Source organism: Drosophila albomicans, chromosome 3 (assembly GCF_009650485.2).
Source record: "Drosophila albomicans strain 15112-1751.03 chromosome 3, ASM965048v2, whole genome shotgun sequence".
Taxonomy (NCBI): domain Eukaryota; kingdom Metazoa; phylum Arthropoda; class Insecta; order Diptera; family Drosophilidae; genus Drosophila; species Drosophila albomicans.
In genome coordinates, this window is record NC_047629.2 from 3,285,809 (window position 1) to 3,313,428 (window position 27,620).

A 27,620-nucleotide genomic window follows, 5' to 3' on the forward strand; every position below is an offset into this window, starting at 1 on the left:
CGTGAACTTGATAAAATACCTATGAAATTTATCAATATATATTTTATTTTTTGAATATGACCTATCAATCGGGCTAATGAAACCTAAACTGTATTTGAAAATCAATTGCGGAGCCCCGTTCTTACAATGGAATGATGCTTTTGTATAGTTGACAATAATTTTATTTAACTATTCTTCTTATATTTCCAGTCTCCATTATTACGATAAACTTTAAAGAAAGCTCCTTTTGCAATTAGTTTAATTTGATACTTTTTGTTTAATTACTTATGACGTTTTTATACCCGCTACCCATAGGGTAGAAGGGTATTATAACTTTGTGCCGGCAGGAAATGTATGTAACAGGTAGAAGGAGGCATCTCCGACCCTATAAAGTATATATATTCTTGATCAGCGTCAACAGCCGAGACGATATAGCCATGTCCGTCTGTCCGTCTGTGTGTCTGTGTGTCTGTCCGTCCGTCCGTATGAACACCTAGATCTCAGAGACTATAAGAGATAGAGCTATAATTTTTTTTCGACAACATTTGTTATGTTTGCACGCAGATCAAGTTTGTTTCAAATTTTTGCCACGCCCACTTCCGCCCCCGCAAAACAAAAAAATCGAATAACAAGCGTAATTTTAAAGCTAGAGTTCCGAAAATTGGTATATATAATAACTACTATAGTAGTTATGATTTCTGAAAATTTGATTGCGATCAGATAAAAATAGTAAGTAGGCGTTTTTGCCCATACAAATGTATTTCTTAAATAACTTCTACAATTTTTATCTGAGCGCAGCCAATTTTCTTGAACTATAAAAACTATAGATATTATTGTCTGTATTAAAAATCGATTCTTATCGATTTCCGAGGAGGAAGTGGGAATGGGAAGACTTAGAAATAAACTTGATCTACACGCAAACATTACAAGTGTTGTCCAAAAAAAGTATATCTCTATCTCTTCTAGTCTCTGAGATCTAGGTGTTCATACGGACAGGACATCGCTGATCAAGAATATACATACTTTATAGTATAAGAAATGCCTTCTTGTGACTGTTACACACATTTTTTGCAGGCACAAATTAATAATACACTTTAAACCTATAAGTAGCGGGTACAAAAATGTTGAGTTAAGAAAATAATAATCAAAAATAATAATTAGTTAAATGTAAACCGAATTGAATGACAGTGATGGATGGATCAGTCGATTAGCAAAAGTTGTAGCTTTGGATTATGGTATAAAAGGTGAGCTTTCTCCTTACAATTCTTACAAAATGAAATTAATAGTTTTCGGTCTACTTTATTTGCTCTGGGCTGTCGCATTGGCAGACGATCCTGAGGACCCATCAGATGAGGTTGACGAAGATGAGATTGACGATGAAGACGAGATTCCCGGCACTGAAGTCATCGATCATTCACAGCCATGGCCAATAGCGTTTTTCTACGTTGAAGATCCCTTTGTACTATCAATCACTAGAAAGGTAAGCCTTAACCATAAGTCCAATAAGAGGTCCTTAATAATAACTCATTATTTTTCTCAGCTCAATTGGTTTGAGGCCACCGCAGCATGTGCTGCGAGAGACTTCACCTTAGTCTCCATTGGAAGTTTAACCAAGCAGAGACAGCTGTATAACACTGTTATTAAATCTGGTCTTCAGTATCAAATGAACGAGCCAGTCTGGACTTCAGGATCCAATTTGGCTAATCGTGCCGTGTGGAGCTGGTATTCAACCGGAAGACCTTTCACATATCGCAATTTCCAGGATCAGAATGTTTATGCTGAGGAACTTTGCATGGCTTATAATACACTCAACGGTCGTTGGACCGCCGAACTTTGCACTGCCAAACGTTACTTCATTTGCGAGTGTGCCTAAAATATGAATCCATATTTGATATATGAACCCAAATATGATATTTTTAGTTTACGTATAAAAAATTCATTTTCTGATTGCAAATATTAAAAAAAGCTAACATATAAATTTGAAGCATAACTAACATTTGAAAATCTGAATTCTAATTGTCAATTTTGGTGAATTTTGATATTGTAACTTTATGCCTACAGAAAATGTGTGTAACAGGCAGAAGCAGGCATATGCTACCCCTATAAAGTATATATATTCTTGATCATATAAATATATCGGGACGATATAGCCTTGTCTCGTTAACTGTAAGCGATAGAGCTATAATTTTCTCGTCAATAGTTGTTATTGTTGCACATTGATCAAGTTTGTTCAAGTATTTTGCCACGTCTAACTTCAGCCCTACGAGTCGAAACATTTAAGAGAGCTACATTCGAGTGTGCTCGACTATGGGATACCCTTTACCCATTGAAAATAAAAACAAACGGCTCGGTAATATTCTATAAATTTGGTATATTTACCGAATATCGAAAAAATACTAAAGTATATCAAAGACTATATTTGGTATATCGATATACTACTACGTTGAAAATATACCATAGAGTACTAAATGACTTGACATAGCCGTTTTTAGGCTTATTAAATTATTTCTTATATAACTTCTAAAAATACCTTAAATAACTATTCTAAAGTCCTGTCAATATAAAAAACATACCCGTATTTCGTTAACACAGATAGGGAAACAATCTATTACACAATTCCGAAATTCTTGAGGTCAGAATTAAAGTAAAATACCATTTTTATATCCGCTACCCATAGGGTAAAAGGGTATTATAACTTAGTTCCGGCAGGAAATGTATGTAATAGGCATAAGAAGGCATCTCCGACCCTATAAAGAATATATATTTTTTTAATCAGCGTCAACTGCCAAGACGATGTAGCTATGTCTGTCTGTCTTTCCGTATGAAACACTATAAGAGAGAGACATATAATTTTTTTTCAACTGCATTTGTTATGTTTGCACGCAGACGACACGACAAAAATCGAATAACAAGCGTAAAGCTAAAGTCGCGAATTTTGGTATATACAATAATAACTATAGTCTGTGATTCCTGGTTGCGATAAGATAAAAATTGTTGAAGTTATTAAAGAAATACTTTTGTATGGCAAAAACGCCTACTTACTAGAGGTCTTATATGCTTTGGCTGACAATGAATGTGGTTGAATGTGGTACTAACTTTACTATTTCGAGCACACTCGACTGTAGGTTTCTTACCTGCTAATGAATGGAAAAGGAAAAAATGTTCGATATTTTTGTCTATTTTTCTGAACATGCCCATTTATTAAATAATATTAATTATATTCAGTTTAACTTTTTTGTTTTGATAATATTTTCAAAATACTTATCATTTCTTCAAATGACATTGATTAATGCCCTTGGAAATTACCTTTAATTTGCGACAACTATATAAAAAGCAATGGAACTCATTGTATTCTTCACAAAATGAAGTACTTAGGGTTAACTATTCTCTTTTTGCTCTGCACTGTGTCCTGGGCTGAGGATGAAGAGCTTCAGGATGAGGAACCACCTCTGAATATCGCTCTAACCTTCTTTAATTACAATTCAAGTTCCTATGGATTCTCTCTATACGACAAAGTAAGTTTGATAGTTACTTCCAAATGCTTATAATGGATTTACGTTAACCAAATATTTATTTAGGTGAGCTGGTTTCAGGCTGAGCTCATTTGCAGATCAGCTGGTTACACTCTGCTGGATATTCCAACCGATACCATTCAAGAAAGCATAAAAGAAATTTTGTTGAGCAGTGGCCTTGATTTGAGTTTCTATTCCGACAACTCACTTTGGACCTCAGGGACAAATCTAGGATCGTGGGGTCATTATGTTTGGCAATCTACTGGACAACGCATTACCTATAATGAGTTCCTTGAAAACCCACCTACAGACCATCCATTTTGCATTGGCTATAATGTCGCAACTAGCTATTGGCACCATCAATATTGTCGGGATGAACGTTATTTCATATGCAAAGAAGTTACTACCGCAACATGTTAGTTAAATGGAGTAATACTTATCAATTGCTAATTATTTTGATGACGGAATACTAAAATATTACAACTATATCATATTAAAACACATTTGCAATCAGAAGTTAAATGCATGATTGTTTTATTTTATGAGTGTGTACTCTAAGAAAGTTATACGGCTTTTGAAATTGAAAACTTGAGATTTCACAAACATATTTAGGCAATCGATTAAGTTTGGCAACAACAAAATGCGTTTTCTCACATTTTTTAATTATTGTTGATGGTTCATAAATTTATATAGGCTATGAAGAAATTAGAAACACCAAAAATATATTAAAAGTCAGAAATTTAATTTTAATATTTTAGATTTGTAAGTAATTGCTGCGAAAGGGTTTTTTGTAGTAAAATTAAAGAAAAAAATTATTAAGGCTTTAGGTTCACTTTAATATTTTCCATTAGTTCAAATTTGTAAGATTTCTTAGATATTTCGAAATCATTTTAAAGTAATTTATATTATTTGATGTCTATTAAATAAATATAGGTTCCACAGCTGCATTAGAGTCGCACTTTGATTCGCATACAAAAAAGTATTTATTGTTGCAGTCTTCGCTGTACCAGTCATTATCCTCAGCCATAACTAGGCACGCTTCTTCTCCAGTCAAAGCGGATGTGGGTTCATTCTCTGCCCATTTCTTGTAGCCAAAAGGTAATCCTGCACCTGGCCAATTCCATGTACTTAGATCACCAAGGTTATTTCCGCCTAACCAGAATTTTTCTCGGCCCAATAAATAAGCTAAAAAAGGGAGCTTATTAATAAGCGACTTGATAAATCTAAGATATTTTCATACCAATCTCACTTATGCTGCTTATCACTTTGTAATGACTCTGAATATTGGGAACCGAAGCTAAAGTCATGTTGGAGCGATTGCAAATAAGTTGCGCCCTGAACCAATTAACCTGGGAATAAAATGAGTTATTTTCAAAGTTAAGTCTTAATTGCGAGATATTATAACTGACCTTTGTATAAGTTACTGTGATATATTTCGGTTTCTGACAATAGCTCAACTGAAGCAGTCCGAGAATCAGGAACAGACGAAACAACATTTTGGCTGGAAAGTCGCTAGGTAATTAAATCTTTCTTTCCCATTTAGTCGCTATTTATATGGGGATGATAAAAATCGCATCAAGAGTCATTTAAAAAGCAATTAGTTGAGAGCGTATAGATAAAAATGAATAGAACATTGTTTCTAGGAAAATATAAAATATTTATTCAATAGCAAAAATCGTTAACACTCTACAAACTTGTGTCCCTTATAACTTATGTGTAAAATGCTAAGACTGCACATTAGCGCAGCTCTTGACATTTAGTAGTTTAAATATTTATTCAGTTAATCTATAGCTATTTTTGTTGCTAGCTCTATACAAAATATCATCGAATGGACCGCATCGAAGGGTCGCACAGTTACAATTACAGCTAAATTTAATTTAAATAAACACTGATTAAAGTCTGACTGAAATTGATATGAACTAACAGTGAAAACTTAAGTTAAGTGTTATGTGACTTGCGTGTGCCTTTTTTTCATGAAATACATACATTGTATTCGAGTTAAAGGCGGCTCGAAAACAGTTTGCTTTATAAATAGAATCAAATATGTGGAATGAATTAGTCAGCATTGTAAAAAGTAAGGAGAATTCGAATTGGAATTAGCTTAAATAGAGCGGTGTATAAACATAATTGAATGGAATATTCGCCAATTGCTGTGTGACTTTAGTTGCCTCAACAAATATATATAAAATTTTTTAAATGGGGGAGGGCAAGGCAAAAGTGCAGGCAATTGAGTTAATTGCTGTGTTTACGCCGTGGCGCCAGTTTGCGAAATCATTGTTAAATCAACAACCTCAGGGTTGCCAATTTATTGCGATAAAAATGTCAAACTTGAATTTGTTTTATTATATTATTTAACAAATTACATAAAGAAACCTTGTGTGTTATATATTTTCCAAATTAACATAATATCTATCACTTTGTGTTTTATAGAATAGCAAAAATTTCCGTAGAAGAAACTTTGATATTTTTCTCTTCACTTCCTTAACAACTTCAAAGGGGAAAAATATTCAATTTCTTTATGCCGAAATTTATACTATAAGTCCTAAGATGATAAAAAGAATGCTTATTTGGATACACAGATCGTTTCTGTATATATATTTTTTTCATAATATAATTTAACTAATTAAAATCTGTCTTCTTTTAACGCATAAAATTGGCAGCACTGGACAACATAAACAAGCTTAAGTCAGACGCAGCCAACTTAACATACTGCAGCGTTGCCAGATCGCTTAAACTGCACTGAGAGAAGAAACTGTTGGACGGATCCGAAAGCTGTTGTAGGCGACTTGAATGCACTTGAAGAGAGAAAATAGAATAAACATAAACACAGCAAATTACGAGTATGATCGCCACGGCAAATAGTAAATGTTTTAAACTATACTTAAGTGTAATCATTGTTGTTTTTCATTTTTCTGTTTTTTGTTTAGCATTTTGACAGGACAGCTGTCCCGGTTATCTTGATGACTTCAAGTGGCCAGCGAGTTAGTAATCTCCATACTGATAAGTGGGCGGCTGATGCGTTGTCGCCTTGACACCTGACGGCTGATAAAGATTGTGATGCGAGGACGAGCGACGGGCAAAGCTAGCGGCAATTGCGGCAGTCTCTGAGTACGAATGCGCCTGCGAGTGTCGCTGGGCGCTGGGCGAATGTGCTCTCCGGGCACGACGCTCCTCGATGTTCGCCGGCCAGCGTTGATGGTAACGCGTCGAGTCCTCCGAGGAGCGACGGCGATGATAGCGCTTCGCTGAGCTGTTCGCCAGTGGCCCGGCGCCTGGACTTGACTCGGGCTGCTCACGATGATGATAGCTGCTGTCGTCGCCGCTGCCCGCCGAGGCGCTTATCGCCAGCTGATACTGTCGCCGCATGCGCTCGTCTAGGGACGAAGTGGGCGTCGGGGTGTGCACGTCGATGACATCGCCGTGGGAATTGCGACGCGCCCGCTGCATGTCGCGATCGTAGTTGTCGTAGCTCTCATTGCGTCGCTGCTTACTGTTGCGATGCTGCTGCTCGTGGGCATCGAGGCGCTGGCGCCACTCGGCCGCCGACACCTGCTGGCCATAGAGATCGGGCTGGGCCTGAAACTGTGCTCCTCCATTGACATTGCCATTGCCATAGATGTTCTGGTAGCTGGACCGACGCCAGCCATCCTCATAGCGTCGTCGCATTTGTGTGGCATCCTCGGGGGACGCTGCGGCATTGGCCGCCAGCTGCTGGCGACGCTGCGAGCGACTCGAGCTGCTCTCCGACGAATCCTCACCAGACGTGCCTAGTCCCTGATCCTTCTCGTCCACACCGTAGGCTTTGTAGGGTGCACCGAGGAAACCCTTGGAGCCATAGGCAAAAGGACCATTCAGACCCATGCTGGGGTACTGCATGTAATAGGACTGCGCGAAGGGTTTCTCCATTACGTGGCCAAGCTTCATGTCATCATCCACGCTGTCATCTACTTCCGCATCGGAACCATCGTCACGTCCCGTCCACGTCAGCCACGAGCCGGGACCGAAGAGCGACAGCAAAACGGGCAGCAGGAAAAGTCCGTGCATGGCACCAAAGAAAATGACCAGGAAGACCATCTTGAAGAACACCAAGAAGATATAGCTCTGAGCTAACAGCAGCGCTATGATGCCCAAGATCGTGGAGCTGGAGCCCTGCACAATGGGCAGACCCAGGGAGTGAAGTGCTTCGCGGACTCGCGCCTTAGGACTGCGCTTCTTCGAGGACATGTAAGTGTAGCAAATGTGTGCGGTGAAATCCACCGAGAAGCCAATGCACATGATCAGGTTGATCATCGAAATGGAGTCGAGATTGACATCCCATAGTGCCATGTAGCCAGCCACGCCCAGCTCAATGGAAATGACCGAGAAGGCGACCCAGAGTGAGCAAAGAATGTTGGGTATGAAGATGAACGAAATGATCATCATGATGATGGCACCAATAACCATGGCTTGGAGGGAAACAGGACGCACCAATTCGAACTGATCGAAGAACACAAAGTAGGGATGGAAGATGGAGGCATTCAGCGGGGAGTCCTTGCAGATTTTACGCAGATCTCTAACCATTTCCTTCTCGTGATTCGTGTCTGTAATGTTGACCGCTTGAATGAGGAATCTAGAGGCGATGATCTGTGTCTCGTCCTCATTTAGACGCACGTCCAGTGAAAATGGATTGCCGGGGAAGAGCCAATGCTCCTTGACTGCTTCGATGAAAGAGGGCTCATCATCGATGGTTATGTTCAGATAGTCATAGTTGCGATCCATGAACGAGAGGAAGGAACGTAGCCAGGATTCGGTATACAGTGAAGAGGTGACATACGAAGTGTGCTCTAATGTTCTGGTCAAATTCTCCATTTGCTCCTGCACCCAGGGATCCGAGTAGTTGTGTGGACTCGAAATGATAACCTGTCAAGAGATTTATAGCGTTATTAGGAAAGATTTTTTTTGGTTTTGAGAGAACTTTTCTATCTTGAAAAAAATTTAAGAATTTCAATCCAAAAAAGTATTGAAATAAAATTTCAATTTTCAAATATTTTGCTATAAAAAGGAAACAAATTCAAGATTTTCATTTTTGTTTTTGTACCCCCCAAAAGCAAAACAATTAAATACTCTTACTTTGAAAATTATATGTATTCAACTATCATAATAATCGCATCAAAATAAAAAAGAAAGACTTAGGAATGTTGTATCTTGATATGAGAATTTCTTCTGGATTTCATTTTTACTTTATTAGTATAACTCTTGCCTTTCAAAAATAGTTAACCTAGATTTTAAAGATTCCTGATGTAGAATTTTGATATCGATCTTTAAAACTTTAACTTTTGCGCTCAATTTTGAGAAGATTTCAGTGCGATTCAAGATTTATTTTTTGTTCTTAGTAGACAACTCACCTGCATTCTATAGGGAAACTCGCGATAGTAGTCATCTTCACGATCGAAAAACTCCACGGAATAGGAGTCCTCGCGTGACAGTTTGCGACGCTCCAATCCCTCCTTGATCTGTGTGACGCCATAGCAAGCACCAGCCAGATAGGTGGCAAAGGCCAGAATGATCAAGATCTTGCACCATTTGTTGTTAATCACAGCAGCGAGTTTGTCTTTGAAGAAGGCCATGAACATGTGATCCTTATTATCGATGGGATTATCCGGATCGTTGTGATCAATGCCGCCAGCCATGATCGCCTTGTAGAGGAAGTTGCGTTTCTCTGCAAAGAGTTGTTGTAAAAAGTCACACATAACAATATAATAATAGTATAGTAGTGAGTATGTTAGTCCAGTTGCCAATGACCCCAATTCTTGGGTTTGCTATCGCCGTTCATGAGCGTCTCTCTCTCTCTCTGTCTTTCTCGACTAGTCTAGTTTTTGTTTCGTTTGCCTCATGATCAAGTTCATGTTGCAGCTGCTGGTCACAGCGCGTCTAAGTGAATTAAAAATACTAATACTTGAACTAACTAATAAGCTTGTCTCGTAAGCCGGTTGTTCTGGCCAGACAACTGCAACAAAGTGGACCTTGTCATAAACTGTGCAAAAAGCATAGCCAAAGTGAGCCAATCCAACGACCAACGACCAATGTTTAAACCGTGTTTCGTCATCAATAAAGCGCACTCGATCGTTGAAAATTGCTTCATTTTATGCTTGACAAAAGACAAAAGAGCCAACTAGTTGAACAATAGTGGTGATCCACCTTCTTTAAGAGTGATTGACAGGTACACCGTTTTAAAGGTTCTCTAGTTAATTGGTTAAATCATTTTACAGGCATTGAATTATTTATTTTAATTACAAAGTGGGCTCTAAAAACAGATTTCAGCTAATTTGTTAAACTAACAAGATAAGATTTATTGATTATACCCGCTACCCTTAGGGTAGAAGGGTATTATAACGTTCTGCCTATAGGATGTATGTAACAGGCAGAAATAGATCCTACAAAGTAGATAAATTCTTGATATAATACGGGTGTTAGTTGACAATCTGATATATTTTATTGCTTTACGGTATATTTTGAATGTAGTATTATATCAATATAGCAAATATTGAGGGCAGTATTTTTGTGGTATACTAATTTGGTATATTTTAAGAATAACAACGCACTGTATTTATTTCATTAAAAATGTGTAGCGGGTATCTCACAGTCGAGCACACTCGAATATAGCTTTCTTACTTTTTACAAAAGGTAATAAACGTGTATTTTTATTTGATTTACAACTTCTGAAAGAAAAGCAGAAGCTGTATGATAAAAAATTTCTAAATAATAGTACTGTCAGCTTCATGTATTATTTAATGGCAAAATGGGATCCAAAAAATTGCGCTTTCGCTTAATTGAGTAATCTAAAGTAGCAGATCTTTAAAACACATTTAAGAGAATAACAGTTTTTTTCTTTGAAGATTTATAGATCTTTTCAGCACTTAACATATTAGTTCATTTTGAAATTATTATATAGAGTGAAGCATTCACATATAATATAAATTATAATTCAATTTCATTTTTTTTTATTTCTTCTGAAGCAGAAGTTCTAAATTCTAAATTTTTTCTTGCTCAATTTTTCTAGATTGCAATTCTTAATCAATCATCAATGCTAACTATCACATTTAAATGCCAATAAACTATAATGCTTCCACCTTTTTCTAATTTTTAGAACCTTAGTTATTAAAAAAAATTCTATCAAAACCCTTACAAAATACCAATAAATAATCGAATAAAATTTCTCACTCACCCTTAATAGCCACGGACATGGGCTTCACTTTGCAGCCGAAGATGGCGTGAAGATTCTTGCGTTCCCTGTAGCCCGAGATGGCCATGCAGGCGGCGAAGAAAGTGATGTGCCAAATGAATGTGAAGCAGACGGCAAACACTGAGTAGGTGCAAAAGATTTTCACCGAACGGAACGGACTGATGATGCCAATCAAAAAGGATATGAAATCTGTAACCGAAGTGATGGTGATTGAAACAGCAGCCTCCGACATCATGTGAGCCATGCGCTCATGAACTGGCATCTTGGCGGGAGTTCGACGCCAACCAGCTAACATGACAAACGTATCATCGATGCCAATGCCTAGTTGAAGAGAAAGATACCAAAGAGTAAGTAAAGTTCAACCACAAAAGCAGCAAATGTCTTACCAATCATGAGAAAAGGTGCAGCCAGATTGATGCCAATGAACTCAATGCCACAATACATGGCCAAGCCGAAGGCAGCCAGTGTGGCCATAATGGCCGAAATATTGCCCATTAGACCCAGCCAAGGTTTCGAGCGGACCGCATCACCCATCATGCAGGTTATGATGCTAATGAGATCAATAATAATTATAATTGCTGTTTAAATGTTTCATGGATCTTTGCCACTTACCTGAACAGACCCATTAACAGAAAAGTGGAACTGAAATAGGGCACAACTGTTTTCGTATTCTTCTCCAGCTCGTGGTCCAGAGTGCGAGAGGCAAAATATGAAACCGAAATGTGCTTAAACATGCCCGAGTTCTCAGCCTTGCCCACAACCCGAAGGAAAGTTTCTTCCCACTCAGCGCCCCTAAGGAAGAAAGTTCACACATTAAAAACTTCTCAAATTTGTTCACTAGCTCTTTCCACTTACTTGGCATCTTGTCGTTTATTATCCGCCGTGACAAAGTAGACCAACTGTATGGCCGGCACACTTATGATATAGTTATCCTCGGTTAGTTTTGTGCCTCCAAAGAACACAGGAAAAGCGTGAGCATCCCACGTCACGGGATTAAACATAATGGGAAATGTGAGATTCAGCTGACCGGATTCGATCTAAAAGATTTTAAAAAGTAATTTAATTCATCTGTAATGGAAGTTGAAGTCTGCCTTGCTTACATCATCCATGAGTGCATCCAGGTTGAGAATGTCATTCTCGAAGCATTCGTTCTCCCAGCGGGCACAGTTGTCCTTGTAGGTGAATGTATCGCCATCGAATGTCGTCGTCGCATTCTGTATGAGATTGTCCAATTGCCGCAGCTCCATAAAGATCTCGCGGCGCAGCATATTGTCATCGCCATCTTTGGGTATGACAATGACTCGACCAAAGCGACCTGCAGTTGACAGAAGAATGGAATCGATTAGAGTTATGTTTCGATACGGTTAACTTCCTACTGCCGCCTCGAGGCACATGCGTGAAGGTTGCCCCAATCGAGTCAAGGTAACAGTACATTGATTCGTTTACCATATTTTTATGTTTTCGATTTCTTTGTCAATTCGATAGATATTTAAACTTTCATTAAATAATTTGTTTATGAAATTATGAAATGCATAAACGAGTTTATTGTCCAGTGACTTAGTGACTAAGTCTTCAACGTGTATTTGTCGCAATTTTAATCAAAAGCTGACCCTATTTGGTGCCAGTGTGCACTAGCTAGGCCTCCTCCTTGAGTGCCAAGCCAGCAAGCAGCGCCTTCATTGTATGTGGCGACGTGACAATAATTCGAATGAGTTTCATTTAAGTTGCTGCTATTTTATTTTTTATTACTTATTTCGTGTGTGCGCCGTTTAGTTCGCCGTATAATTCACTTCCACTTTGATATTGTACAAATCGTTTGAGTGTTTAATGCGCCATAACAAATGCAGCTCCATCCAACTTGCGTCAGTGTTTGCCACATACCAGACCCACTGTACATACATTTTTTCGATATGCGTACAAATATATCTACGTACATTGGATACCAATTGATTATAAGAAATGTTTGGTTGATCATCTGGACAGAACGTGCCAGTCCACACGTTGCCTTGGCATTTTATGAATGAACTTGTAAAGGCCGACCAGAGTTTTGACATAAGAATACTTTGCACGTTGTCGCGATAATAGATACAAATGAAGACACTTGAGATACATTTCAAGTGATTTCTGATAATCAAGCAAAGTGCTGCTGATAATATTACACTTCAAATGCATAAATGCTTTTGGCAGCTGCTTATCAATTTAATTGGTTTCAGTTTGCTGTTCATAAATTTCGATTATCAAAGTATGATGTGAATTTAAATGGCATCATAAGTGAGTGAATTTTGATGGACTGAAAGCGGCTTGGCCACAAAGAATTCTTTGTCAATCAAAATATTCTTTAAGACAATCAATCACTATCGAAAATTACAAAATTACCCATTTGCGTTCCTCTATAAAGAAGATGAACATATTCAATATGCTAGCCATCGCTGGTCAAAATCAAATATAAATTACCATTACAAAGTTCAATTAATTTATATAATTTAAAAAAAGTTAAAAATTAAATTAAAAATAAACAAAAAAGTATTCCACAAATTGTGCTTCCCATACCGGGAATTGAACCCGGGCCTTCCGGGTGAGAGCCGGATATCCTAACCACTAGACAATATGGGATATATTTGACAGCAGCGACAAAGTGATAGTTGAATGGCATGCGACGAGACTCCTTAGTGTTTTGCAATTTATTTAATACATTTATTATATTGTATTCGCACAAAAAAATAGTTTATTTTATGGTCCCAATCAATTTATATAACATCCAAGGCGATAAAAAAGCAGAAAAAAAATGAAGCAACAATTTCTTGCGCTACATACTACAAAAATGTATCAGAGTCCGTTTGGACGGGGTGAAAGTTGCATTAGAGGTTTGTTTGCCACACAACACACAACACACATCACATGCAACAAAGCGGGCGCGGACACACGTTGCGGTTTTTGGTTTGAAAAGCATTTGAAATCGCCTCCGTGTCTGGGAATAAAGTGCAAGCGAAGCGAAGCGCAGTCAACTGGTCGTAACCGACTAATGCGGTCTAGATAATGCCCATATACAGTTAACTAAAATGCACCACAAATTGCTCATTGTGTGCAGCAAGAAGACAACGCCATTGCCATTCGACTTGCTCGACTTGTTCATCTTCAGCATTAGCGATTGTCAAAACAAAGTTCAATGATGCTGCCACAACAAAACACAAAACACACACACGCACATCTTAAGCGCACTTATATCATAAATCAAGCTCGAATGTTGAATGAATAAATGAGTGGTTAGATGAGTGTGGTTGGATGAGCTGAGACTCTAGAAAAAAGCAACTAGCTCTTTGATCACCTAAGCAGTTAAGTTAAGGCCTCGATGCACATTCGCACATCGAGTGCAGCAGCACCATTCAGAATGAGGCCAGCAAATTTCATTTCGCAAGAATCATTTGTTAATTTGCGCATATCTCTCAATACATACATAGTTGTGTGCTTGTTTTCTTCTTCTTATTTTTAATGGTCCAGCTTAAAAATTTGTGTGGTAAATTCAGTAAGTTGTTCAACTTGACTGTGCTCATTATTTTTGATGATTTTTTACGAGTTTGCTGCGGTTACTTTTAATCGTTTCGTTTCGTTTCGAACACTCAACTGTGCATAGTGCGCACGTTTTTTAATTTTGTGCAACATTTATTTTTATTTTTTGCTACGTGCCATTATTTAATTATTTTCGCAAAAACAAAACTTTTACCAATTCCAAACACTTACTACATAATATTTCTCCATTTGTGTGCTAAGAGTTTCATGTGGGCGCGTACTTTTTTGTTGCTAAAATATTGCGATTTTTATGGGTCAATAATTTTTAATTTTGCACTAACAATAAATTTTCACGCTTACTGCAATCTTAACACGAATGGTTCGTCTATTTATAATCAACTAAAAATAATTTCCAGTTATCTTTTTTTGTCTACAATCTTAAACTAGTTTTGATCGATTGGCAGCTGTGTCTAATATTTGAATATTTTGCTAATAGAATAACCGCCTCCCATATGGTCTAGTGGCTAGGATATCTGGCTTTCACCCAGAAGGCCCGGGTTCGATTCCCGGTATGGGAAGTAATTTTTTTAATTTATTAAATTGTTTTTTCGTTTTTTTTTCTTAAATTTTAATCAATTTTCATGTAATTTGATCAATATGTGTTGCCATAATTTTTGTTTTATATGTCACAATATCGTAAGGCAATTTAGTGTTATTTGTAAGGCATTGTTGCTGCCTCTCGCTAATAAACCATTAAACAGAGTTAATAGCGTGTAAAGAAATATACGCTTCTCAGTTCAAGACCTCAATAATAAATGATGCCCACTTTCATCTCCCCGTTGCATATTTTAAGGTAGTCTTGAACTCAAAGTCAGCGCGGAAAAATGTTTAAATCAGAGGTAATTTTGTAATGGGTTTTTTGTTATTTTGCTTCTCCTAGCGATACCTAGATATATTTCGGCGAACTAACGTTGCGACGTCACGGATGCGGCGAGTTGCAAAATATGTTGCAATTTTTAATTGGATGACTAAAGGGGTGTCGTCGAGCCATTTCACTTGCCCAATGCTAGCAGCCATTATTGCCATAAAATATTTGTTTGTGTTGTTTGTGTTTGTCGCTTTTGCTGACGTTGTTGACTTACCGGGCCTCGTAATGCGTCCCACATTGAAGCGATGCGTATAATTCACCTTAAAATATTGCTCAACAACGGCACGCTCGGCCTTTCCCTCGCCATTAATGGGCGAAAATAGATATTCAGGATCGATTTGATATTTTAATTGTTGATAGCTGCAAAAGATAATTTAACAAAAATGAGGCCAAATATTCGCATTTAATATGCATATTCAAAGACAACATTTCATAATCATCAACTTACCCCGTCATACACAACAAAGTTATCATCACAGGTATAATGACAAAGTAGCCCGGATGTTTGGCGATGCAAATGCCGAGATGGTAGAATGATTTATTTAGTGTCTTATCGACACAAGATATGCCGCAAGTCATCTGCAAAAATAGAAAGAATTCACCAGATATTATTATAAAGTACAACTAAATAAAAAAATTTATAGAAACCGTTCTCAATTAACGAAGTAATTGACAAACAAAAAACTAATCACACAAAAGCTTAAGATCTAAAAACACTAAATCTGTGCTGCTTCTCACTGCGTGCATGTCGAATTCACGTATGAGCTCTGTCTAGTGAAGGTGAAAGACATAAGGCAAAGGTAGATTGGTGCTATTATTATTATAGGCAATAAGTACTCGTCGACAATTGCGTACATCTATGAGGTTTCGTGTCTGTTTGGCTTTGTTCATCGACACCTTCAACTTCAACTTAACACACGCACACATTTTCAGCCTCCGCTGTCTCAACGCTCAACACTCAGCATTAGTGCTGTTTTCTGAATGTTGTTTTGTCTGAATGAATTTGAGAAACAAAAATGCCCTTGTTCAACTAACAAAACCCAGCAATAAAATAAATAACGACGAAAATATAAGCTAATGTGCACTATTAGCATGATTATAGAAGTCAAGTACGGCGGTAATAATAAAAGCATGCGTATTTATCGTTCGGTGCTATTAGCTAAACACACAAAACGTTGTAGACATGTATGGACAGGTAATTATTCTATTTAAATAAAATAAATAATTTTTACAATTTATTTTTATATGAAAATAAAAGATATCAACAAAAAATTTATTGCCGCCCCCGGGTGGACTCGAACCACCAACCTTTCGGTTAACAGCCGAACGCGCTAACCGATTGCGCCACGGAGGCTGTTGGTTTCTCCGTGTCAAATTTCATTTTCGTACTGAGGGTGCCAAGTTCATGTTAGAATTTTGATTTTTTGTTTTGTCCTATTTCGCTCTTAGTTTCATGGAGGTTATAATTCTCGAGACAAACATAGCCTCCGTGGCGCAATCGGTTAGCGCGTTCGGCTGTTAACCGAAAGGTTGGTGGTTCGAGTCCACCCGGGGGCGGCAATAACTTTTTGCAATATTAAATTTTTGAAAATGAAACTTTTTATTACGACAAGCGTTCTTAACGTTTCATCAACTAGTTAGACACATTAGTTTTCAAAGAATTTTAAATAGTTACCTAGGCACGTGTTTAAGTACAAGTGTACGTATATAAAATATTGCCTGAAGTAATTGTCATCATAATTTTAGATAATTGGTGTACTTTAACTAATTTAGAACGCATTAAGACTCCTCTTAAGAGCATGTAGTGTGTGAAATATTAAGAAGTTCAAAATAACAATTTTGTCTTTCGGATAAAGCTTCGTGCGAATTTCTTTTGTATTTACTTAAAGCTCTAAAGCAACACATTTTTCTGATTTAAACACATAGGAAACCTAAACGTACATACGTGATACATGAATATTATTCTTACTAAGACATATTTGTAGATGCGCCATTTGTTTAAGCAATTATTCATGCCAAACACAGAATTTGGCATAGGCATTCGGCATTATGAATTTGTTAAACAAAATGCTTTTATGTACTCTACATGAATAGAACATTAGCATTATAATTGCACAAGACTGTGGCTAATGACAAAAAATGAAAACGAAATAACAATAAGAAGGAAGACATAAACAACAACAATACACTAAGTGACTGAGTGTCTGCTAAATTACAGAATGTACATTGAATGTACAATGTGGGCATCAAACTGTTAACCGACTGTCATTATCATCACGTTCGTCACATGAAAATAAATGTATGTATCGATATTTTTGTAATTTCAAAACTAAAACTAAACCTTTTCACTAGAATTGGAAGATGTAAAAGCTTTAATACACGAAGGGCAACGTACTTCTGTTAATTAGTAAAGTACGAATTCACCTCTGTTTACTTAAGAGTAGCTGTTAAAGTTCAGTGGCCTGTTAACAGCTATTATTCCTGGCACGATGCCATATTTCATTTCATATTTATTTTTTTGTAAGAATTACATTATAATACACAAATAAATAAAGCTTTAATTGTAATTAAGACTAGGTGCAACTTAATTTTTATATTTATATTGTTTGTACAGTCTTCTCTAAAATATTGGTACAAAAAGTGTTTATCTTAACGCAATCGTTAAGTCCTAGGCTGTTGAAATGCAAAACCAGCTACTAAAAAGTTGTGAAGTCAGCTGAAGGCAGCTGCCTAATTCAAAACTGCTGAGTGTATCGGCATCTGTTAAAAATGTTTAACAATGATTAAGCTGTAAAATGTATTGACGCTCGGGTTTTGTTTGCTTTTGGTCTTGGCATTTGCATGCTAAACGCCAAATAGACGTTAATTTAATGAGTTTACAGTATATCGAGCATAAGCATCTGTATCATTATTTTACATGCGGGCAACTTTCCATTTTTTTCCTGGGGTTCAACGACAACTGACACTGCACTTTTACCAAATTGTAACACACAAAAAAAAAAAACAAAATTACAACATGAACGTCCATAGTCCACAGAGAAGGCTTTTGGAAGTCGCTTCAGTCAAGGTTACGGCTCAACTCTGGATCTTTGTTGTTGTTGTTTTTTTTATATTTGGTAGCGAGACATTTTGTTGGCATAACGGTTCATTATGTCAAAGTGATTTAATGAACAAGCCATTCGCCCCAACACCAACAGGAGTATTGTGGCAACAAAGTTGCCAACAGTTGAGTTGAGTCCACATTGTTTTGCTGTTGTCGAGTGTTCAGTGTTGTGAGTGTTGAGTCTGCCCGGCAATATTCATATGTTTGTGTTAAAAAGGCCAAATGAGTTTTTTTTTGTAATTTTTATCTGCATAAACTCGTCTACTCTCAGTTCAGAGCAGGGCCAAACACCTCAAGTCCAAGTTGTCACTTTTGTGGCATAATGTAAACATTCGGAGAATCGAGCGGTAAAGAGTTATGCAAATAAGAGGCACGGACTGACAGTTACTTCACCAATTTGTGGAGGCTTTATCTAGTTACTAGTTTGTAGAATTTGACAGCGTGAAATAATTATTTGAATGCAGTTGCACTGAATAGCATGAAGTTGTTCCCAATCTCACAAAGCATACTTGATAAATAGCCGTGTCTACATGACTAAGCCCAATTTTCCACCTCTCTGTCGTCACATCTATTATTAATTTATTAGTCCACATTCTATCCCTAATATACACATGTAGAAAGAAAATGTAGACTGACGTCTATTGAAATTAGGAAACTAATGTCTTAATAAATGCACGAAACGTTCACTTCTTAATACAGGCAGAAAGAATACCCATACAAATATAAATATATAGTAATATCGACATTAAGTATGTTATATCGATATACTAAATATAGTCCTTGGTATTTTTCCAGTACCAAGTCGAGACGTCATGTACCTTGAAAATGTAATAGTATATCGATATACCAAATATATTCTTCGGAATATTTTAGTATTTTTCTAGTATAATTATTTGGTATTATTAAAAAATTATACCGCATTATATTGTTATACCCGCTACCCATAGAGTATAAGGTTATTATCTGCCCATGTGTATATTTAAAATGTAATCGATATACCAAATGTAACATTTAGTATTTTAGTACTATTTTGGTATATTTATTTGGTATTATTTAAAAATAGTACCGCATTGTATCTCACAGTTGAGTACACTCGACTGCAGCTTTCTTACTTGTTATTATTTTAATGCTGCATTAAATGCTGTTAATATTTCTCAAGTCATAAAAACCGTCTTAAAACTATTAATGCATCAATCTAAAAAGCTTTGACGAGATTTTAAGTCAAGAGACGTCACACTCTTCGATCTGTCATTGCAGATTTTTCTCTTTTTCATAATTTATCATAGAGTTTCTCTCTGTCTGCTTTAATTATGCTTATCATTTCTTCATTTGAGTGCACTCAAATTTTGATCATGGAACTTTCACTCATGACTTTTGCACATTTCTATTGCACTTCTCAGAACGGAAAGCAAAAAAAAGTTGTTAACATCTTTCAAATCCCACACCGCTAAAAATAGCTATCTGAAACTCGTTTTATTATGTAAAAATACATTTCGTTTTTACAACATATGTATAAAACAAGCTGGTTACCCTCCCCCCTACTGAGGAGCATCAAAGTTCATTAATGAACCTTACAATTGTGGCGCAAGCCGCAGACGCAGCTTCAACTTTTGGTTTTCATAATCAGCCGGCAAATGACATTAGATGTCCAAATAACAGACTTTTTAGGTTGTTTCAGTTTGCTGCCTGTGACTAAAGCGATTTGTTAGCTTATGAAATTGTAACCAAAATAAATACAATTTATGTTTTCCATTTGCAGCGATCACACGTTCGCATCAAAAGCAAAGCAAAGTGAAGCGAATCAACACCTTGAGAATTTCCCGCACTTCTCCTTAGCATGATTGCGTGCCAAGAAAACTAACAAATCGAAATACTTAACAAATTATATACATATACTCGCATTTAAATATTGAGACCATCAACAGTGACTGGTGCATAATTTCTGGGTCTTCTCTCATTTGGTTAACTGGGTCAAAAGACAGCTGTGACAGCTCGGATTAATGGCAAATTCTTCTATAAAAACATTTCTAAGCCGATGCCAAATGCAAATTACAAACAAATTTACGCACATTTTTCAGAAACACATTAAAAATTCTATACAAAAAAAAAAAAAAACAAAAAAGAAATATAGCTGAGAAAGTTGCCGCCTGCCCAAAAAGAGTTTGTCGCTTAAGTCTTTTGTTTTGCTGTTGCTTTTTGGTCAGCGCCGTAGCAATTTAGCATTATATTGTTATGACTGAGCATGTGAATGTGTGTGTGTGTCATATTATTATGATTGTTGTTGTTACTTTTGCCTTTCCTGCTATTTGTTGTCTTTCATATGCATATTGATTTCTATGAAAGAATGTCTCAATTTTTTTGCCACACCAAGCGTTTATTTTGGGCAACAAATCAAAAGGCAGATAATCAGTTTATACCCTGTAGTAATAAGCAGAAATATAAACATTCAGCAATAATTCAAAGCTTCTCTAAAGTATAATTTAATTGTATATTTTGCAGAGTATTATATGGTGTATCTCTGTTCTCGCTTTTTCATATCTTTTTCGTTGCTGTTTTTTGGGTCACTGCAGATCACATTCGGACACAACTCAACTTGAGTGTTTTTGCTAATTTTGAGTTTCTTGTTAACTGTTCAAGTGTACAACACACATTCAGATTTCATTTCTGGCAATCCAATGAATTGAAATACGATGCTACTTCTCACTTTTACTTCTAGTAATATTTTTGAATTCGCACCTAAAGCTCTGGCTTATAATTGATTCATAAAGCAGCTTGAGCAACATTCAGACAGCATAATATAAACATGTCTGAATGCTTGTTTAAGTTGTATTAAACAGCATATCCAGTTAAGTCTGGACTTTACCAGCACTTGCATACAGGTTGTTTCAGCTGCTGCTGTTGCTGTTACTGCTGCTGGGACTTTCTGCAAATTGTTTTTCATCATCAATCTGTTGTCGTATTGCATGGATTGCATAATCCTCGGCATTTTGCACGCCTTTATTTTGTATGCGCAGCCTCGTTTTCTTTTTTTCTTTTGCTTCTTGATCAATTTATTTTTATATAAGTAATTTATTAATATACACAAAAGCAACGAAATGCGGCGCGAGCAAATTGATTGCATCGCCGAAACCACAAATACCGAAATCAACAAGTTTTTCTTTTGCCAAATCATAAAATCAACAACTTTCACTTTTTTTGTGTGTATGTGTGTGTGTGTGTGGCCTGAAGACAAACTGACGCACAAAGCATAAATACGAAGAAATTACGAAAATTTATATTAATTAATATTTAAATATATTTTTTTGCACAAACGCCAAATTCCCCTCGAAAAACAAAATCATCATCAACCACCACAAAAAAAAACAAGACATGGAAAAAAATACTAACAACTCTTTGCCATTTGCCTTGTGGGTGGCTTTAAATTTGGGTCAAGTCATTGAAGTAGAACACGAGCAATCATTTTATTGACCTTAGCGTTTGGGGGCGTGGCCTGTCTCGAAAGACAAAAACAGAAAATAAATTTTGTTTTAATTTTTGTATTATTGTGATTGGTGATTTGTGATTGTCAACCCCGCAAAGCGGATTTTCTGTTTTGTTTTTTGGCAAAAGACAAACAGACCGACAGACAGGCAAACAACCTTTGCGTATTTCTTACAATTGTTGCCACACATTTGTTCGCAATGAATTTTAATTAGTTTGCTTCGAGGTTGATGACGCATTAACATTGAGAAGCACTTAAAACAACAATCGATCATCGTTTATCGTTTATCGCTAGCCGGCACTTGTTTGGGGTTCTGTCCCTAAAAATAACCAAAACGCAAAACAAAACAAAAAAATCCAAACAAAAATACCGAAATCACTTTCTACTTTTTCTGCGACTTCAAACTTCAAGTGTGGCTGCAACTGGGTCACACACACTAGTTTATACACATTCGGTCACACACACACACACACACGCACACCGGTAGTTCGCTGTTTGTAAATGCTTTCAATTTGAATTTAGCTTTTATCTGTTCGATTTTTGATTTGTTTTTTTTTTTTTTTTTTTTTTTTTGTTTCGTTGACTTTGCATTAATTAGCAATTTACGAGCTCGTTTTAAAAACGGTTTTATAAGACGCATTTTTCCCCTCTTTCCTTCCCCTTTATCTGCTTCCTCTTCTTGTATTTGCATTCGATTTCTTGTCTTTTGTGAGCTTTGGGTCAGTGGAACAGTGGTCGATGTTGATGTTGATCTGATTAGATGATAAAAGGCTATTTAACAGTCGCTTTAGCTTTGTACTTCAGAAGAAACGCAAACATTTCCGGTAATTGCATTGCAGATAGTTTATCAAAATAATTACTTTACCTAAATAATTTGACAGCTTTTGAGGCAATGCTTGAGTTTTAGCGTTTGGCTTAAATAAAGTTGTAGAGCTTAAACTGAATGATGCATTAATTGTTGTCAATATAAATTCAAATGGTAGATAACTAAGGAAGTCAGCTAACAGAAAAGGGAAAAGTAATTACCAGAGAACAATCTTTAGCTGGCATTTTCTTTTTGTACAGTTGTGTACAATGATTCTTTGAACTTAGCAGGTAGTCGAAATTCCTATTTAATTGCTTTGATCTTTGATTTCCAACCCTGTTGATACATACATAGATGCATTTTCCAGATTTTTCCTTTGAAAACATCCTCAAGCAGGTAAAACTACAGAAAACTAGTTTCAGCTGAGAAAATGCTTGGAATGCTGAAGATTCACTTTTACTAGAAGGCATCCCCAAAGTCACGATAATCAATTAACAACTTTCAGCACGCGACTTTTAAGCGTTCAAATAATTTGCTAAACTTAACAAATTGCCATAGAAGTTAACAACACAGCAAAGTGTCGAACAAATAGCAACAAATACTGTTTGCTTAAGCTATTAACACGAAAGCCGCAAATTAGTCGCGTCCAGTTTCAGTTTCAGCTTCAGTTCCAGTTCCAATTCCAATTCCAGATGGGGAGACTAAAGTAAATGACACTTTGTGCAATGACAACAGTGTCTTCAAGGTGTTCGCATCCCTCAAGTGTCTGTGGCAAGTTGCCAAGTGTTGCCAAGTGCTGCATGATATGCAATTTGAATGGAAAAGTGGCCATGCTTCATGTTCCAGAAAATCTTTATAGCCATAAAGCAGAGTTCGCTCTGAAGTGCCGTTAACTCTCAGTTATTATACCACAACAAAAAAGTATTCAATACAACACACATGCTTGCACGTGTATGCGTGTGTGTGTTAGTGTGTGTCAGTGTGCTTTATACCTCAGCATTGCACTTTCTTTTTTTCTACAACATTTCTCGGCGGTTTCTTACCTTGCCTTGCCTTCAACTTGGCTTTCGGTTTGCTTTATTTCTTTCTTTCTTTTTGCTTTTTAGCATTCGCCTGGTACGTAAACATATACAATACGTGCCTCTCCCTCCCTCTCTCTCTCTCTCTCTCTCACTCTCTCAGTCGCTGTCTCGCTTTTTCTATTGGTCTGTCAATTGGAAGATTTATTAAGTCGATGCTGCTGAAATGACTGAAATGCCTGGAAAACGCCGTCATAATTGCTCATTTTCAACGGAAAGTGAACTTAAAGAGTAAAAGTCATGTGATAAGTCTAATTAGCATTAGCTCCACATGTCCAAAGAAAGTGCAAGTTGCTTGCCACTGTGCTGCAGTGTCTAGCGATAGTGATAGTTTGTGGTGCCACCCAGATGAAGATTAATATGCTTGACATACCACTAAAAGCAGACATAAGCTAAATAATTACAGCTGCTGCTCGCAGAAAGAGTTTTTGGAGAAGCCAAAGAAATTTGTAAAAAACCCAACAATATTTAAATATTTATTTGATGTTCTAAGGGAAGTGCTTTTTAAACACTCTATAAGTTTTTTAATTTTAAAAAATTATCAAAAATATTGATATTTTAAATTCAGCATAAATTCCAATTTCGAAATTTTAAAGAAGTTTCAAAAAAGTGTATTTAAATTTTGTGTTTTAATTTACAGACGATGTTCTTTGACGAGTTCTTTAATTTATTGCAATTAAAATAGCAATAACAATATTGTCAGCTCGATAAGATGTTTTTGAAGATTGTAAAAAATATTCTATTTAAAATTTAACAAAAATTCCTTAGTTCGTGTCACATATAATAATGATTATTTTAAAGTTAATGTTTGAATTCATAATAATAATCTAATCATATTGCAAATTTGGTAATATTATTCAAGAAGATTTTCAGAAAAGATTTATATGACAAGATCAGAATATAATAAATAGGTATTTACTGTAAAATGTTCTTTTTTTTAGAACATTATCAGAAAATAGACACCTTAAATTCCTAGTTTCGAATAACTTATCTATCCCATATGGTATAGTAAATGCTCTTCTATAATTCACATTGACTTTCAGCATAACTGTACTTGTTTAATTACATTAAACATTAACTAAATGTACGCGTGGCCTTTCTCATTTCGATTTCAAAATTGCTTTCGGCCTTGAACATAATTGGTTACCCCAAAAATTGAAAAAAAAAAATTGATTTAAAAACTTGACCCAATCGAACCGGTTTCGGCAATTTCACTTGAACTTTCATTAACTTCGGCTAAAGTTGCAACTCCTTTTTGTCGGTTATGTCTTCATCATGTAGAGATGGGAAGGGGACATTCAGACTGGGGGGTGTCACAAACGTTTTCACATTACATAGTCGAAAAAGCAAACCGGATCACAATGAATGATTTTTTGTCGAGCAAAACTTTTGCCATATGTGCGTGTGTGTGTGTGTGTGCAGTTAATGACGTCCATTGGTGTGGACCGATAACTGATTGGGTTTGGGTTTTGGGTTTGGGGTCGATTTGCTTTTTGGACTTTATGTAATCATTGCGGGTCGTATGTTCAAAATGCAAACTTATGAAAAATGTTGATGGGTTTGCCTATTGGCCAATGTTTGCTATTGATATTTGGACTTGTTGCTGCTGCTGCTCGTATCGTTATTATTATTGTTGCATTTGTGTCAAAACTTTTTCCGCTTCATTTTTAATGCCAATTTGTTTCGGCTTTGAGTCTCAGGTGTTGGCTTTGGCTTTGGCAATATCCAAACATCTGTCTGTTTGTCTGTCTCTCTGCGTAATTGGATCTCTGGTCCAGTTTGATTGCATTCATTTAACTGCCAAACTATTTTGAGTCGCCAGTGAAACGAGCTGAAAGAGTTGCCTTTGCTCTACTTGCACGACAATTTAAAGTATTTCTATTTTTAATTAAACTAGTTTTAGTTTCAGACACTCATTTGACTGCAAACACATTTAATTATTTGCCAAGGTGCAAATTTTTTATTTATTTATTTATTTTTTTTTGTTACTTATTTCACAGCAAATCTTAAAGTGATGAGCACCAAAAACGCAATCATCAAATTAGTAATAATTGTTCTCTAAATTGTGCATAAAATTATTGTAAATTACTCAAGACTCGGGCTAATGTCTACAGTTCTATGAAATATTATACATAGCAATTTGTACATGCAATAAAAATTAAATATGACTGGCTTTACATCAGTTTAAGGGAAGCAGTTTGGTTAAAAAATGAGTTAAGCCAAAAGTGCTTAATGAACTCTAATTTGACTCTTGACTTCAAGTAATTTGACGTAGTTTTCTTAATTTTCTCTCATACGCATTTTCCGACCTATATACAATGTGTTGGGCCAACAAATTCCGATACGTAGTAAACAATTTCACCCCTAAATGGGAGACACCCTCAATGAAGGAATATTGCGCATTTGAAAATTGTGCGAAACTTACCTTGATAGTGTTGCGGAATTCGTTCGTTTAATATCCAAAATTAAATATATATTCAATGATTATTTTTTTTTTTAGAAAAAAAATATTAAAAGTTTTTCGTTTGCAAAATTTGCTATCAGCCTTTAATTCTCTCTGATCAAATTTGAATTGCACTTCATTCGTATGATATATTTTTATTATCTATGTGATGGAAACTATATTCCTTATAAAAGCACACCACGCACACGCGCTGCCTTGACCGTCATTTTAAACAGATGTATCAGATGTATATGTATATAGAAATATGTATTTCCTTTTCACACTTAAAATAACCGTTAAAAAAGGCGGACTCGTAATCGAAACACTCGACGTTGACGGAGCGACTGTTGCGACCGTTGGCTTTGAGACCGTCTCGCGGACTAACTGAACTCAGCCGATGTTTTGTGCCTCAGCCTTTTACAACCTCAGCCTCAGCCTCTGTCGCAGTCACAGCCGCGGCCGCAGCCGCAGTCTCCGTCTCAGCAAATACGCATTGAATTTTGCGCGCTCTCTCGCTCTCCCGCTCTCCACAACTTTAACATGTGCTCGCTGTTGAGCTATTGCTCTCTTTGCCGCTCAATGCGCTCACCTGTTGCACCATTGCTTTCTCTCTCATTCTGCGTCTTTGAAGTTCGCTCTCTTCTTGGCTTCTCAGCTGTTGCATTTGCGCACCGGTTTGCGCCGGTTTACAATTTTTTGGGAAATATCATTTTCCTATACCTGTTTTTCCTCCACAGGTGATCTTGCTTCTGTTATTGTTGCTCGAGTCGAGTCTGAAGGTCGCAGTTTCGCTCATTAATCGCCACTTCGCCACTTTCTTCAGCGGCAAATGCTGCGCTTGCGCTCTCTTCCAGATTAACGGTGTCATGTGGGAATTTATATGTGTTCGTCTGTGTATGTGTGAGTGCTATACCAATATATTTGTGTTTACCTTTCTGAGAGTTTCAAGCGAAATTGGGTCCAAGTGACCATAAATAATTATTGAATGCAGTTCTCTGGAATGAACCAGCACACCTCTCTCTATAGGAAATACCACCTGAGCATTCCCTGTATGCAAATAATCCTTTACTTGATAATATGTATATTCAAATCAAGTTTTGTTTACGGTCATAAAATAGGACACTGCATTTTAAGTGGAACGATTTCAAATTTACAATACTTTATGTACATATGTATTATGTATTCTAAATAGAATTTCTATTACATTATTATGTATGGTATTAATATACTTATACAATGTATGTAAGTGTTGTACATTTTACATTCTTGCACCAATAATTTTCGATTTTTTGTTTAAGAATAACTTATTAATTTTAGTAAAATTTTGGAGAAACTTTATATTTTAATAATTACAATATCCGTCTTTGCAGTAAATTTGAAATTTTAATTAAAATGCTAATGAATACTATTTTTATTTTTTAAAAAAGTATTAAAAAAAATTAATAAAAACCAAAATAGCAACAACAATTTGCTATGTTAATTTATTGTATTAGTGTATTACTAAACAAAAAAAATCTTAAATTTGGATAAAGTAGCACAATAAAGATACGACTTTAAATGT

At 36.3% G+C, this 27,620-nt stretch overlaps 4 protein-coding genes and 4 non-coding genes across 8 annotated transcripts; 4 read left to right on the forward strand and 4 right to left on the reverse strand.

Annotated features, from left to right (window-relative positions):
* The first annotated feature begins 1,252 nt into the window (after positions 1 to 1,252).
* Positions 1,253 to 1,973, forward strand: LOC117568611 (galactose-specific lectin nattectin-like). The gene is made up of 2 exons (XM_034249372.2): positions 1,253 to 1,459; positions 1,520 to 1,973. The coding sequence occupies exons 1-2, from the start codon at positions 1,253 to 1,255 to the stop codon at positions 1,850 to 1,852; spliced, it is 540 nt and encodes a 179-aa protein (XP_034105263.1). The 3' UTR covers positions 1,853 to 1,973.
* Positions 1,974 to 3,326: 1,353 nt separating this feature from the next.
* Positions 3,327 to 4,013, forward strand: LOC117568521 (lectin BRA-3-like). The gene is made up of 2 exons (XM_034249223.1): positions 3,327 to 3,494; positions 3,558 to 4,013. The coding sequence occupies exons 1-2, from the start codon at positions 3,342 to 3,344 to the stop codon at positions 3,909 to 3,911; spliced, it is 507 nt and encodes a 168-aa protein (XP_034105114.1). The 5' UTR covers positions 3,327 to 3,341; the 3' UTR covers positions 3,912 to 4,013.
* Positions 4,014 to 4,302: 289 nt separating this feature from the next.
* Positions 4,303 to 5,022, reverse strand: LOC117569366 (snaclec alboaggregin-D subunit beta). The gene is made up of 3 exons (XM_034250498.2): positions 4,901 to 5,022; positions 4,732 to 4,840; positions 4,303 to 4,676 (listed from the first exon to the last, which is right to left on the reverse strand). The coding sequence occupies exons 1-3, from the start codon at positions 4,985 to 4,987 to the stop codon at positions 4,411 to 4,413; spliced, it is 462 nt and encodes a 153-aa protein (XP_034106389.1). The 5' UTR covers positions 4,988 to 5,022; the 3' UTR covers positions 4,303 to 4,410.
* A 112-nt stretch (positions 5,023 to 5,134) lies between these two features.
* LOC117570203 (patched domain-containing protein 3) lies at positions 5,135 to 26,295 on the reverse strand. The gene is made up of 10 exons (XM_034251691.2): positions 26,042 to 26,295; positions 15,597 to 15,727; positions 15,363 to 15,508; positions 11,814 to 12,028; positions 11,569 to 11,750; positions 11,326 to 11,505; positions 11,100 to 11,263; positions 10,696 to 11,034; positions 8,876 to 9,189; positions 5,135 to 8,390 (listed from the first exon to the last, which is right to left on the reverse strand). Exons 2-10 carry the CDS (start codon positions 15,725 to 15,727, stop codon positions 6,474 to 6,476), a joined length of 3,588 nt encoding a protein of 1,195 aa, XP_034107582.1. The 5' UTR covers positions 26,042 to 26,295; the 3' UTR covers positions 5,135 to 6,473.
* Positions 13,255 to 13,326, reverse strand: Trnae-cuc (transfer RNA glutamic acid (anticodon CUC)). The gene has a single exon. It is a non-coding gene; the product is annotated as a tRNA-Glu (tRNA).
* Trnae-uuc (transfer RNA glutamic acid (anticodon UUC)) lies at positions 14,727 to 14,798 on the forward strand. The gene has a single exon. It is a non-coding gene; the product is annotated as a tRNA-Glu (tRNA).
* Trnan-guu (transfer RNA asparagine (anticodon GUU)) lies at positions 16,429 to 16,502 on the reverse strand. Its single transcript has one exon. It is a non-coding gene; the product is annotated as a tRNA-Asn (tRNA).
* Positions 16,632 to 16,705, forward strand: Trnan-guu (transfer RNA asparagine (anticodon GUU)). The gene has a single exon. It is a non-coding gene; the product is annotated as a tRNA-Asn (tRNA).
* Positions 26,296 to 27,620: the final 1,325 nt, after the last annotated feature.

Excerpts from the sequence above, each read along its gene's own strand:
- LOC117568611 (XM_034249372.2), top strand. The coding sequence starts at position 1,253 with ATGAAATTAATAGTTTTCGGTCTACTTTATTTGCTCTGGGCTGTCGCA. Across the intron at positions 1,460-1,519 it reads TACTATCAATCACTAGAAAG|CTCAATTGGTTTGAGGCCAC; the intron begins GTAAGCCTTAAC and ends TATTTTTCTCAG.
- LOC117568521 (XM_034249223.1), top strand. The coding sequence starts at position 3,342 with ATGAAGTACTTAGGGTTAACTATTCTCTTTTTGCTCTGCACTGTGTCC. Across the intron at positions 3,495-3,557 it reads GATTCTCTCTATACGACAAA|GTGAGCTGGTTTCAGGCTGA; the intron begins GTAAGTTTGATA and ends ATATTTATTTAG.
- LOC117569366 (XM_034250498.2), bottom strand. The coding sequence starts at position 4,987 with ATGTTGTTTCGTCTGTTCCTGATTCTCGGACTGCTTCAGTTGAGCTAT. Across the intron at positions 4,841-4,900 it reads TCACAGTAACTTATACAAAG|GTTAATTGGTTCAGGGCGCA; the intron begins GTCAGTTATAAT and ends TTTTATTCCCAG. Across the intron at positions 4,677-4,731 it reads AAGCAGCATAAGTGAGATTG|CTTATTTATTGGGCCGAGAA; the intron begins GTATGAAAATAT and ends TCCCTTTTTTAG.
- LOC117570203 (XM_034251691.2), bottom strand. The coding sequence starts at position 15,727 with ATGACTTGCGGCATATCTTGTGTCGATAAGACACTAAATAAATCATTC. Across the intron at positions 12,029-15,362 it reads GGGACGCATTACGAGGCCCG|GTCGCTTTGGTCGAGTCATT; the intron begins GTAAGTCAACAA and ends TGTCAACTGCAG. Across the intron at positions 11,264-11,325 it reads CTGTTAATGGGTCTGTTCAG|CATCATAACCTGCATGATGG; the intron begins GTAAGTGGCAAA and ends TGATCTCATTAG.